We start from the raw sequence: 13,808 nt of genomic DNA on the forward strand, positions 1-13,808 counted from the left end.
CTCGTCCACCCGTGCCTTAAACACCTCCAGGGAAGGGGACTCAACCACCTCCTTGGGCAGCCTGTTCCAGTGACCAATGACCCTTTCTGTGAAAATTTTTTTCCTAATGTCCAGCCTAAATCTCCCCTGGCAGAGCTTGAGGCCATTCCCTCTTGTCCTGTCCCCTGCCACTTGGGAGAAGAGGCCAGCACCCTCCTCTCTACAACCTCCTTTCAGGTAGTTATAGAGAGCAATGAGGTCTCCCCTCAGCCTCCTCTTCTCCAGGCTAAACAACCCCAGCTCTCTCAGCCGTTCCTCATAAGGCCTGTTCTCCAGTGTCAAATGTCACAGACAGCCCTGCAAAAGCAGCAGTGGTGAAGGCCCAGGTCACAGCAGGAGCACAATCCACATGAAACTGCAAAACTTGTCACAGAGGAGGGCAAAATACCCTGCCTGGTCCAACCCATGGACTGTAAAATGCTATGGTGTCTTCTGGTACGAAAAGCACTGCATAAAAGCAAGTTATCACCACTTGCTCTGAGCATGCAGAGAATTACTCCAGCTGGCAGGAACTCCTGGGAGGCTCATAAAGAAAGTGAGCCCATTGCAGTGTTTTTAAATAAACATATTTCTGGGACTGTTTCTTGGCCCCATTTCATTACAATGTTAAATTCGGAAGCACGCACTGGTTTTTTTCACGCACCCCCCCAAGCATTTATATGTGCTTAAGCACACCTGCTCCATTCCATTCCTCTTTTAGATCGTGGAAGGGCAGTATGCAGTCTTTTGCCAGATAGGTGACTTTTTAAAAGGCAGCATAGCATTAACTGAGTGTGTTCAGGAGTAACTTCCCTTCATTGGTTAGGTCAAATTTTGAAATTCTGAGCCAGACAGAGACATAGAATTCACTGGCAACTATCAATCAACAGTTCCTGCTGCTAAAAGGAGAAGTTCCTGTGAATCTTTCTGCTGAAGCTTTCAGGACTTATTAGGCCACACATACTATTGTTTTATCTCTGTAATAACGCTTTTGTATGTTATCTGGAGGTAGGAGGAAGAGATACAATGTCATCTTTGTACTTAATCTTTTCTGTAACTGGTAAAACCATGAAAAGATGAAAGGAAAAAAAAAGATTATTAGAAAGTCCAAAAGACTCTTGAAGTGCAGTTTTGATTGACCTTCACAGTAAACGCAAGAACTGATGACAGAAAAAGGGCCTTTTACTCTATTGCCAAAGGAAGAAAGGGAAAAACAAATACAAGGGAGACAACAGAAAGCAGTGTGCTCCAGCATTCAGATGCAATGCAAGATTAAAGCTTCTAACTTTATTTAGCTTCACTAAAACTCCTTAGGTAGTGACAGCAGTGACTAACAGGAACCAGTTAAGCTCCCATCTAGGTTACGGTATTGAGCCCGATCAAGTATTCCCTGAAGTTCTGACCACAGACAACACTTAGTTGTACATCTCAACCAGCCCACACTCCACCAGCAACCAGAAGAACTTGCAAAAAGCTTTGGAATCACTATCACAAAGGAGACCAGATGATATTTTCATGCCCCTGCTTTTGGTTACTCCACAGCATTCTGGGAGCTAAAACTTAGTTGAATTGCTTCAGTTTCTCTTGATAGACAACCTGACTGTGCCACACCGAAATTCCCATGCTCAATAAGGGTGATAAATATGCAGCAGGCTAAGTGCTCACTTAATTATCTTATCCTCCTGCTACCACTAGTGATACTTTGTTCAAATTTGAAGCATGGAAACTGTCATGTAAATAACACTAACTAAACCATTCAGCCCAGGAATATGATGTGTATGAGTACAGTCAACTGTACGCATCACTGGTTATTATGATTTATTATGATCCAGTGGATCTACAGCAGCTGGCAGCAAGCTCTTTGTAAATGAGGCAATAAAGACAGCTCTTCCCATCTTCTTCAGAGTTTCACGTCATATGAAATATCCCAAAAGTGGTTTTAATTTTATCGAAGAAGGTATTAAGCTACACATTTTACTGTTTAAACCAGATTTTCTTTTCACTCCTTTGAAGAAAAACATAAATATTAAGCTTATAAGCTGCCAAAAGCAATGTAGCCAGCATTCAGATGTCCATAAACATGTCCTGACATTATACTTTTCTTGTTGCAACGTTATGGTACGTGCATGAAATTGCTTTTTGAGGCCTGAATATTCAGAACACAGATCTGTTACATTTTAGAGCTTCTAGCAGTGTCCACTCCAATAATTTAGGCACTGAAGCTGGTAGGAGGTAAAATTAAATGAAGCCTATTTGAAGGCTAATTTTTTCCAGGCTCTCTTTCATAATTTTAAGTCTACTTGGATTTACATACTCTTTTGGTGTTGTTTAACCTTTTCTCCTATTAAGCTCACGTATTAAGTGACACATGTTAGCGTTACGCAATTCATTTTACTGTTTTTCAAGTAAAACATGAAAAATAAAAAATTTCAGTTCTGACTTGACTAACATAGCACCTCCCCCTTACATTCTTAGATCCAAGTTAGAGTTCCAAGTCTGTTCCATGACCAGAGGGACTATCATTTAAAGACTGAATTGATTGTGACTGCCTGTAAACAAAATTAGATGTGTGACGTGATACTTTTTCAAGACTGTTACAAGGAAATTTGAGTGAGAACTACACAGCGAATGAGACCCAATTATGAGTTTACTCAGAGAAAAAGCCAAAGACTTCTCAGCAGAAAACAGATATTTTATAAGTTTAGTACAACTGGTCATCACAGCCCATGTTCACTGGAGTCCAGAGACAGAAACTGAGTTTTCTCTGCTACACAGTGAGGTACACTGGCAGCTCAATGCAACAGAATCTTCCACAAAAGCAGCTCAGTAGCACTTGGACTCTCTGCCCCTTCAGAAGCAGAGCTCGAGTGGCACTGAAGTCCCTTAAGATGCACCAATAAAGACAACAAACACACCACTCAAGTCCAGAGACAACAAACTTCTGCTAATACTACAGCAATTTCATAAGACATGCCCATAAAAATACTCACAAATATTGTGGATGAATTAAGGGTGGAAGGTTTCTGTACTTCTGTGATTTGTAACCAAATCTTGTACTTTTTAATATGTTTTTGAATGTTTACTGCAACACTGTATAATACACAGGTTTTATAAGGCATCTATGCTTAACAAAAGGCTGAGTAGAACTAAAACCAGAAAATATTTTGCTATGACAAGTATACACAAAATATGCAACTTGCTACTACAGCAATTATTCCTGCTACAGATTTCCAAAGGGTGCAGATACATATACCAAATACCTGGAATAACCAAAATTATAATGGAAAAAAAAAAATAAAAAAGGAAGAGATAAAAGAAGGAGGAAAAAGACTAAACTAGACATGAGAACTGTAAATAAACTGATGGATAGGAAAGTTAGAAGAAACTACGAGGGAAAGTTAGAAGAAACTACACGAGAAAAGGAAAAAAAAATGGTAGGATGAGAAGCAAAGATGATGGGGATTGAAGAGACAGTGAAAGACTGGCTGCCAAAAATTATAAGATCAAAGAAGCATAGAAGGCAGACATTCATAGTAGGTAAAAAAGGCTTCAGAAAATTCCATAGAGAGTATTTTTGGAAAAGCTTTCATTTGCTTATATATGCTGCCACTGAACTTGATACAAAAGAATTAGATCAACATGGATCACTTAGAAAAAGGCAAACAATGAGACTCTGCAAAGAACTGTAGTTTTGTCTCCATTTATGTATGTGTGTAAACATAAACTTAGGCATATATTACTTTCTAGCTGGTGATGAGTTACTTAAAGGCACCCCATGTTTTGTTTTTTTGATGAAACCAAATGCTGCAAAGAAACAGGGTGTAAGTGAACTTCCCCACCTATGCCAGTAGCCTTATTAGCCCCTCTTTACTCAGATGGTGCTGATGGATGTCTCAACCTGATTTACCTACCAGCTGTGTAATTCTGCAAAAGCAGCTTTGATCTTCTTCACTGAATTATCCACTTCCTCTTTGATCATCATACGATATCTGGTTAGAGAAACAGTGCAACGCTGCAAGTCTTTTACTGATTTTTCAATGTTTGGCCCTAAAATAGAAAACAAAAATGACACAAAAGTCAGAAAGCTGGTTTTGGCTTTTCTGAATGAGGTAGCAGGAATAGTCCAACATATTATTTGCCCAGATTAGGATGAAGTGATTATCCTACTAACAACCATAAATCCAACTTTTCCATAGTTCTTCTGCGGTGCTTTTCAGTATATAAACATGTCTGCTCAAAATCATTCTTCAAATCAATGTTAAAACAGCACTATTAATTCAAATTATTTATTTTAAATTTCATTTAATATAATTTTAAATAGACCATAAATCATTCAACTGATTTCTGTTATGCTGAACATGATTCTGCTATCACTTTCCAAGACATCTCTTCTTCACGTATGTGCTTTTAATTCCTACACGACCCAGCTGCCTGATCACCTCAGCACACAGCAACCAAGGATCCAATTTACCTCTTTTTTTGACTGAATCATCTGTCTTCGCATCAAGTTGAGTGGCAGTATTGGATGATTTAACTGAGGAAGATTTTGACTTTGGCCTGCCTAGGTTACACTGGAGTTGAACTGATGAACAAAGAGATTCATGTTGTTCTACTCCATTCACAGTCTTTGGGTTTAATTCCACAGATACTCTCTGGTGTTCTTGTTCTTTGCCTGCAAGAACACATAAAGGCAGAAAACACAGATTTATAACATTAAGAAAGATATGAAGACTTATTGTTAAGTCTGAATGACTCTACACAGTGGAAAAATAAAGCCTTTTTTTTAACTGGCACACATTCTACAGAACCTCAGAAAGCAATGACAGAACAGAAACAAAATTATTTTGGTTATTAAACACTAACCTGAACACATCTGTGTTTCAACATTCTAAAAAGAAAAACCCACTATAAAAATAAGCTCTTCCATGCTGATACGAAAAAATACCTCTTAACATAAAAAGCATACTATCGATTGTAATCTTTGCCCAAGTATCAGACAATAGAACTAGAGAGGAACTCTGCTACAGAAAGCCTGAGACTTTAATGTTGAGAGATGCACACATAAAAAAATATGTTAATCATTTAATCAGCATTTTAAAAGCACTGATTAAACATTCCTACCTGAAATACTTACCTTGCCTGACTAGATTTCTATTGAAAAGCAGCTGCTAAGAGGGACCAAGCAGGAAATGAAAAAATGTCAAAAGATTAGGCTCCCGGGTTCAACAGCTTCAGAGGGATAAAATAACAATGCCTGAGCCTGTCTGGCTTACTTTTCATGACTCCAGAGGGACAAGCAGCCAAAGAATGGCTATGAAAACAGGTAAGGCCACTTTGAATTTTAGTTAAGGAAACATGCAGAGAAAATTATTTATTCTGTTAACTCATTTTTTTAATCTTTGCACTCACTTTGATGAACGAATGATAGTTTGTTCTGAAGATGCTCTTTATGCGTCACTTTATTCAGCTCATGTTGTGTGATGTCTGGAGAAAAGGGGTTTGTCAGATTAACAGCTGGATTACAGTCCCTGGAGTGGGATTAACACTGCTGGGACTGAGGGATACCACCTGCACAGCTCCACGATATTAACTAGTGACTTCCCTGTGCCCTGGCTGGGTACTAGGATGGGTGTAAAGCAGGTCTTGGTATGCTTCCATGGCAATCACACAACGTCAGAGGAACATGGAGGCACATTAGCGTCCACATGTTTAAAACCACTTTTGTTTATGCACTTTAAAATGTGAGTATGTAAGCAGAAAAATTACCTCACATAAAACGTGTAAGAAAATAGCTAGAGAAGTTAAAGAAACCTGTGAATCTGTGAAAGCAAGAAACACCAACTATGCAGCACTTTGAACATATCAAAGGTTCAATGCAGATAGGAGTCTCACACATAGCCAGGAATTCTGTTCTCAGAACTGCCATTAACCCCATGCAATCCTAGCTGCATCACACACTAAGGCAGGTAGCTTTGATTTATAAAGAATGTTTTCTACTGTCATTTGAGGCTAGCCTTGCTAAATAACTTGAACAGATAGCTAGAAACAAGCAGTCCATCAGCTAAAATATAGAGAAAAGCCAGGGCTATTGGGTTCTGTCCTCAAGATGAGATCTTTTGAAATTTGTTAAAGTGCAAAATTGTTATTTACTACATTTCATCAGCAGTTTTGGTGTACTTGTCAAGACAAATGACAAACTGACAGTTTTTTTGCATTCTCCACTTCTGGTCCCTTAAGTCCCTTCCAGGCAGCCAGGATTTTAAGGCTCTGAAAGACAGTGTCACAGACTGTGAGCTGGTATAACTCATGAGAAGGAACACACATGCATTCGTGTTGAGGGAAGGCAGTCTGTTAGTACATGCTCATTTCTGCTAGGGTCTAGATACCAACTCTGAAACTCTGGGGGTCAGTTACACATAAGGACTATCAGCAGACACCTGACTATGATACTTCTAAGCCATGAGCTGTCTGAAGGTTACAGGAAATGACTACAGTAACATTAATTTGATAGGGAAGAAACCAAAATGAATAAACCAGACAAGGACAAAACAAAGCAGAATAGAAGACGAGGAAGCAATATGAAATGGGTGCTCTTTGGACTCTGTTCAGCATTTCAAACTCCTCTAGAACAGTCTCTGTAACCTGCTCAGAAGCCACAAGGGTGCAGCTGCTGGCCCCTGGGGCATCCTGATCACCCTTCTCTTCTATTTAGTTCTATGCATTTCAGCACAAATTTAGCAATATGTACATAGGTGGCTTCTGACCTTCAGGAAGCAGCTGTTACACTGGCTGCAAAGACAAAGATTCTAGTGCAACCAAAAGTGAATAAGAAACTCTTTTCTTCTCTGTACTGAGCAAAAACTTATTTTACTATGCAAAGAATATGCTTCAATATTAAAGTTTCATGTTCTCCTTTTCTTGCTTTGTCTTTCATTTTATCCCTCCCTCCCACCCCTCGCCCCATTTTTGAAACAAGGGATATGTGTAAAAGCATATAAAAACTGTAAAGCTACAGTAATAGCTCATTTGTCACCTGTAAAAGCAAAGAAAAAAATCTGAGTTACTTTCTGCCCTTGGTATGTAAAACTCTGCACTGTGTCAAGTCAAAAACTGGCCTCATCCCAGTGCCACAAAAAAAAGACCACTAGGGGCATGGGTACTCTTCTTGCATTCAAATCCATTACCTCCTTGAAGACACTCCCCATGCACTGACAATTCAGCCTATGTATCATGGATGTATCATTCCAAAAATAGCAACTCAAATAAATCTGACATGGGAGCTTGACATATATTAATACCACAAATCTTGAAATTTTGCAGAATAAGTGGCAACAATGCTTTTAGTATTATGAAAATGTAGAATCTTCTGGCTTAGGGCATATTCTATCCAAAGAAAGTGGCAGCCTTTAGCAAGAACAGGAAGAGCATTTCTGATCCTTTGTGAGACACTAAATTCTTAAGACAAAATTTCTTGATAAGTAATTTGTCTATTTGGGTTTAGTGTTTGATAGGAATGGTTGGACTCGATGATCCAGTGGGTCTCTTCCAACCTGGTTATTCTATGGTTCTATGGTTCTATAGGTTACAGAGTTTACATTTAATTGACTAGAGACTGGCACTACCAGAGACATCTGGAAGCAGCACAGAATTAATTTCAGGACAATTATCCATTTGGCACAACCTTTAAAATGCAGTTTGCGAGTTGTATTTGCAACCACGGAAAAGGGATTTCAAGGGAAGTTCTTTCAGTGCAGACTTACACACTGTTTAAGACACAGGCAGAAAATATTAGGAGCAGCAACAGTCGAGGGCAGTCAGAGGTTTGAAATGTTATGAGCTGAAAAACCATTACCTGTACTAAAAGTAATTAAACATGACCCTGCAAAAGGATACTTGAAGGCACAAGCTTTCACAGAGCTTCTCCCTCAGAGAAGAAGGTTTGCTTTCATTGATGTTGCTATAACCATAATGCTCTATCTACTACAACCCAGAGGGGAAGAGCTTTCTGGTTACTGACCCCAGAGTTTCAGAGTCGGTACCTAGACCCTAGCAGAAACGAGTGTGTACTAAGAGGCTACCAGACTGCCTTCCCTCAACACAAAGGCCCTCCTTTCCCTCTGAGGGAAAGCCAGCAGAGATCTACTGTGACCGGTCTGTTCAGGGAAGATGAGTAACAGAAAAAACAGACTAGTCTAGACTAGGCAATAAAGAAGTCTTGCAATATGCCACAAGCTCATACTGCTCAGATGACTTTGCCGCAGATGAGGGGCTTTATTGCTTCTGTTACAATTTTACACTCAAGCCATTTTGTAACCCTGCTTTTTCTATATTTATATCTGTAATATTCTGTATTAGCTGGGCCTCTAACTATAGTTTGATCCTTTAGCCTCTAGAAAAAGGGACTTCTTTTTATTACAATCTGCTTCATGGCAATATGTAAGAAGAGGCTTGGCTATTGCCAGTTAAAAAGATGACTCGATGGGTCTCTTCCAACCTGGTTATTCTATGATTCTATGATTCTATGAACTGACCTGTGATTTCTGGACAGACTGGTGGTGACTGTATAAATCCTGAGCCTTTGTTCCCAAGAGAAGTGGCTCCCAGTTTCTGACTGCCAGAGCCAGTGCAAGAGCTGTCCTTAGAACATCCATTCAGATGGCAGTCATATATTCCCTGGGGCTCTTGAGATGCCCTCTCAGGTCCACTGTTCTTGGTTTTAGGTTCTTTATTGCCTTGGTGCTGTTTAGATTTGCTTCTTTTTCTCCTGTTGTTCTAAATGGACAAATATCGCAAGAACAGAGACATCACTCAATGCAACTTATATAAGCTCAAAATATAATCAGTAAATTATCCATGCTTTTAAAATGTCTTAAAAGTGACATCAGTGTAATGTAATTTACAGGCTGGGCTGTGCTATACAACACATTGCAACCGTTTTGCTGAATAGTATACACAAGTGCTGTCCAAGAAATTCTCTCAGAATGGGCTAGAGAAAGAGCAACAGATGGTTAAGATTAAAAATAATATACACACATTTTCTTTCAAGTGTTCTGACTACAGATGTGAATTAAGTCACCTGTGTTACAGAAGGGACAGTAGTATGGGCCAAAATAAAGGTGCTATATTCAACTACAGACAGCTGATAAATGGTCTGGATGCTCTGATTCTCAAGAGCAAGTTCTTACCTTCTTTTTCCCTGTCATATTCCACTCCTTTAGAACCTGAGTTGCACTACCTAGAGAAAGGAAAAATAAAACATTTCAACAAAATTCAGCTAAGAATAAGAACAACTGTGTTGAAGAACAGTTCCTAGTCTCCCAGCTGGGCAGCATGTCCATTTGTTGTGAATTCGTTTATCTGGGGAGAAGAAAATGGGTACTGCCTTCTTTCTCCTTTTGAAATTTTGTCTGCCAGCCTAAATAAGTTGGTTAGATAAATTTATGGAACATAGCAAGCAGATCCTTCACCAGCACCAGCTGCTATATTAGAATAAAACTCTTCTGTGTCTAGTTAACATCACTATGTTGTTCTCCTGGACCCTAAAGCTGAAAAACAATGTTCATGGTAAGCATACAGTCTGGATTGTCATCTAAATTACCGTGGCAGTATCTGCCACAATAACCCTTTTAATAGCAACCAGGTTAAAGGCCTGCTTGAATTTTAGAATCCTTTTACCATCACTGCATAATTCCAGTAAATATTCATTTATTATCCATTCCAACTGGGTTTCATACTCAGCCATTCCTTATTTCTGTGAATTCTTGATTATACTAGTATTGAGAAGTAATACTGTTTTCAGACCACAATGAATCAACTTGTATTCATACAGAGACATGTGAGGTTTTCAAATGTACCAAAATTATTTTTCTTTCACAATAATCCAGACCCAAGATTATCTGGTGAGTTTATCAAGTGCACTAAAAGCGATTACGTGTCTTGCTAGCAGTGCTAAATTGTTACATTTTTAAATTGTAAAAAATGCGTATGGAATCCAGTAAAGCCATATTTTGTTTCCTAAATGACACGACAATGCAGACAGAAGGCTAAGAAAACTTCTATTATGTGTGTAGCTATACACATATCTATATTTAATTATAGACGTGTACATATAAATACAACCCCCTCTCCTAAAGGTGTGCTATCTTTTGACAGACATCATGTTCTCAGTATGAAAAAATGAACCCAGACCTTTGCTGCTCCTTTTACTCTGTGCTGCTGAAAATACACAATTTCACATGACAGCTTTTTTTACTGTTTTCACACTCTTTTTGTGTTGGCTAATGGTGTCTTAGCTTTGCTCCCTTTAGCTTCCCTGTGAACACTATGCATAGTGAGGGTTATTTTAGGGATTTACCCAACCAGCCCCAGTATCCTCTGGCTAGAAATTCACTACCTGTGCAAGTTTCAAAGCCCTCATTTGAACCCATCAGCATATTTTCTTGAACATGTGTACAAAGCAGCTGAACAGCCTCTGATTACGCTCAGTCAGGTAAAAATTAACACAGCAAATAAACCATTTGAACTGCTATTTTATTTAACTCAAATTTCACATATAGAAGTAAATTCATGAAGAAGACACCAGTAATATGTCCCTTCAGATACAATGATAGGAGATGATTTCAGGAAACTATTATCTGAACATTTCTTGATTCAGCATGCAGCAACCTCCAAGAGAAGCACTGAGTGGAGGTGCGCAGCCTTTTCACTCAGCGTGGCTGTCCCCATGTTTTTCACTGCATGCAACCATGTGTTCTCTGCAAATGCGATATTTCAACCTTAGCCTATTTGTCATTCATAAAAAGATACTTAAAGTGCTAGATTCATTCTATCCACAGTGGCAGCTGAATGGACATATGTCTTTTCTCACACTGTTTCCAGACAGTAATAAATAACGGCTGTTTTCAAAAGCTCATTTGCAAAGACTTCTGAACTCCAGGCACAACAAACATCAACTGGTGAAATTCAAACAAAGATAATTTGAACTGAAGTTACAACAGCCTGCTTTCCTTCAAGAATTTGTTGCACTCTTGCAAGGCATGCTTTTGCCCTTTTCTTCCTCACAGCAAATGACACATCTCTGCAAAAGCACATCCCCTTTTGAGGAGCCATTGGAAGCAACTCATAGATCACACATGAGCAATGGTAACTTTAGACAAAATAAACTGAATGAAAGGAACTTCCTGAATAATCACAGAGCAACCCTCCACTACTTTTCCCCAGCACTTATATTACAGGAAAACAATGTTATTGTTAATTAGATGCATCCATTTTAATTTCTCTCTGTGTGTGCACAAACGAACTCCAATTTCCATGCATCTATCAGGTTCTGACAGTCTATGCAGATGCACAGGCACCATATAGATCTGATGGAAGAATTCTGATGCATTTATAAATAGTTCATTTTGCTTGCACCTGCTTTTTTCATATTGGTAAGTAATCCCTTCCCTCATCATGATGCTTTTTGGCTGATACATTTTAGTAAATGAATCCAAACTGAACCCCAAACTATTCTGAAGTAAAAAAGATAGGAAAAAAAGCAACTTGGTGAGATGGCACATCAATACACTATGAGGCATTTTTAAGATATACAGGGCTTTTGAGATCACTGCAGCCCCAAGCTACAAAAATTTTGAGAGGATTTGCTCATGCTATGCTATTATTCCTGCAAAATGTCTCTTACAGACTTTGGTGAAAGTTCAAAATACTTGCCCATTCATATTTATCAGAAAAGTGTTATTTAAATACAAGTGACCTTTCATTAGAAATGGTCTCACGATACAAAATACAAACTCAGATCCAGATTTAGAATGGCTTGAACTTTCAATAGTGTCTTGGTTCAGTAGTTATAAATGTCAATGCTATTTGCAAAATTCAAATTGAGGTTTGAATGTCAATGTATGCATCAAGTTCACAGGTTTAGGGGCCTGGTTATTTGCTTCAGAGCAACGCCAAATTCTTATTAGTTGCTGTTTCTTCAACAATAAATCATAGTATGGCATATTTACTTTAGAAAGCATTAACTTCCATGCAGAATAAACAGGGTCTGCAAAAAGAATGCCACTAAAAAATGGCAAAATTGGGTAGAACAGATAAACAGCCACGTCAAACATACTGTGAAGAAGCAGAGACACAGACAGGAGGATCAATTATAAAAATGAGCAACCCAAGTATCATAGTCATCTGAATTTTAGCAGAACAGAATATATTTCAACCCACTAGAGACAATGAATACTTTAGCATGCAATTGAATCCCTCATATCTTCGTGAAAAAGGTACACTGTACTCACCATCCATGAAAGCTTGAACAGCCTTGTCAACATTGTTATCAAACTGCTGCAACACCAGAACTATCTCATTATTGCTTTTGTTTGGAACAATTGATCGGATGGCATTGATCTGGAAGGGAAAAAAAGGAAGACAATAACATATGGGTTTAGGATGCTCCTTAAGAGAACAAGGTACCTCTGTGCCAAAGCATGTTTATATAAATGTATACTATACACGATGTGCCTTCAAGTGTACAACACTGTATATGCATGAAGCAATATCCATCCTTCCCTTACCTGGCCCACGCAAATAACGAAAACAATTTCTTCAAGAGACCAAATCATAGAATTGGTAAACAATAAGCCTGGAACCAGATCTACCCTCAGTTACAACAGGAGAGGTAGTTTAAGTAAACTGACAGAATTTGGTCTTATGCTTCTTTCCTAAATGTTCTATTTGCTGCCATGTGACCTGACAAGACACATCACTCATGGAGTACACCACTACTTCAACAAGGCTGTTGCACAGCCTGGCTACATTAAAGTTATAAACAGTGGGTTTTGACATCTGGAAAACAGTCATATGCATGAAAATCATCACTGGCTAGAAAATACTATCATTTTTAAAGGCTTTAGTGGCTGCTCAGCATAATTTCAGTTTGCTGTTACATATATATGTGACCAGGAAGTTTGTGTAACAAAATCTCAAAGAAAGGATAAGGGAAGCCAAACGCTTCCTTCAGGAAACTCTGCTGAGGGCTGAAGTGTTACACCCACAGATAGTTATGGGATGCCATGTTTCTATTTCACAGCATTTGCTATTGCTGTATTGTCTTCAGTATCCATTTATACCAAATGGTAATTCAACCCACTATGTTTTAAATAAAATATTCCTACTGGAATCATGTTGATGATTTACTTTCTCTTCCCCATGTAAAACAGCTGAAAGTAAATAGTTACATGAAGCTTAATTACTATATTGTTTTAATGCTAGACAAGCTTTACCAGGTAGTACCAAACAAAAAATACTTCTTTGAATGTAATTAGCAATACTAACAAATGCCTATAGTAGTACTCTAAAAAACCCAAGAGAACCAGTGCCAAAACCAGTCTAATTGTTCCAAATGAGCTTTTTGAGCTTCTGTGTCATGCCATCCAGCATGTATTTACTACTAGAAAACTGTTATTGCACTGCAAATGTTTACCCAGCACCCTTCTATGCCATCTTTCTGTAGAAATACATCCTTGATTAGGGTGTACTTTATTTACTGCACAACCATGCTATCATGCTAATTGCTGATCATGAAGCACTAGTGTTCTTTTTATTGTACTGCGAAATATAATTGTGAAAAATAATATGTGAAGATAGATCTGTTTAAGGGAAAAAGGCTGGAAGTACTCACATTACCTTGTCTTTCCTGTCCATTTAGATGCTGAAGAACAATCCTTTTAGATTCCCTTTATGGAGTCATCACCAGTCGAGACACCAGAAGGTGATTCTGAACAGTTAAGTACTCAAATTTA

The 13,808-nt window shown here is 38.4% G+C and overlaps 1 protein-coding gene across 1 annotated transcript in view; it reads right to left on the reverse strand.

The window, feature by feature from the left end:
• The window catches only part of SPATS2L (spermatogenesis associated serine rich 2 like), a 137,929-nt gene that overhangs the window by 23,299 nt on the left and 100,822 nt on the right, over positions 1–13,808 (reverse strand). Inside the window, exons 4-8 of the mRNA XM_069860844.1 lie at positions 12,306–12,414; positions 9,204–9,253; positions 8,550–8,790; positions 4,490–4,690; positions 3,930–4,065 (exon numbers count right to left, since the gene is read on the reverse strand). Of these exons, the coding sequence (XP_069716945.1) occupies positions 3,930–4,065; positions 4,490–4,690; positions 8,550–8,790; positions 9,204–9,253; positions 12,306–12,414 (737 nt within the window). The remainder of the gene's footprint in view (positions 1–3,929; positions 4,066–4,489; positions 4,691–8,549; positions 8,791–9,203; positions 9,254–12,305; positions 12,415–13,808) is intronic.

This window comes from Phaenicophaeus curvirostris, chromosome 7, assembly GCF_032191515.1.
Source record: "Phaenicophaeus curvirostris isolate KB17595 chromosome 7, BPBGC_Pcur_1.0, whole genome shotgun sequence".
NCBI classification, from domain to species: Eukaryota; Metazoa; Chordata; class Aves; order Cuculiformes; family Cuculidae; genus Phaenicophaeus; species Phaenicophaeus curvirostris.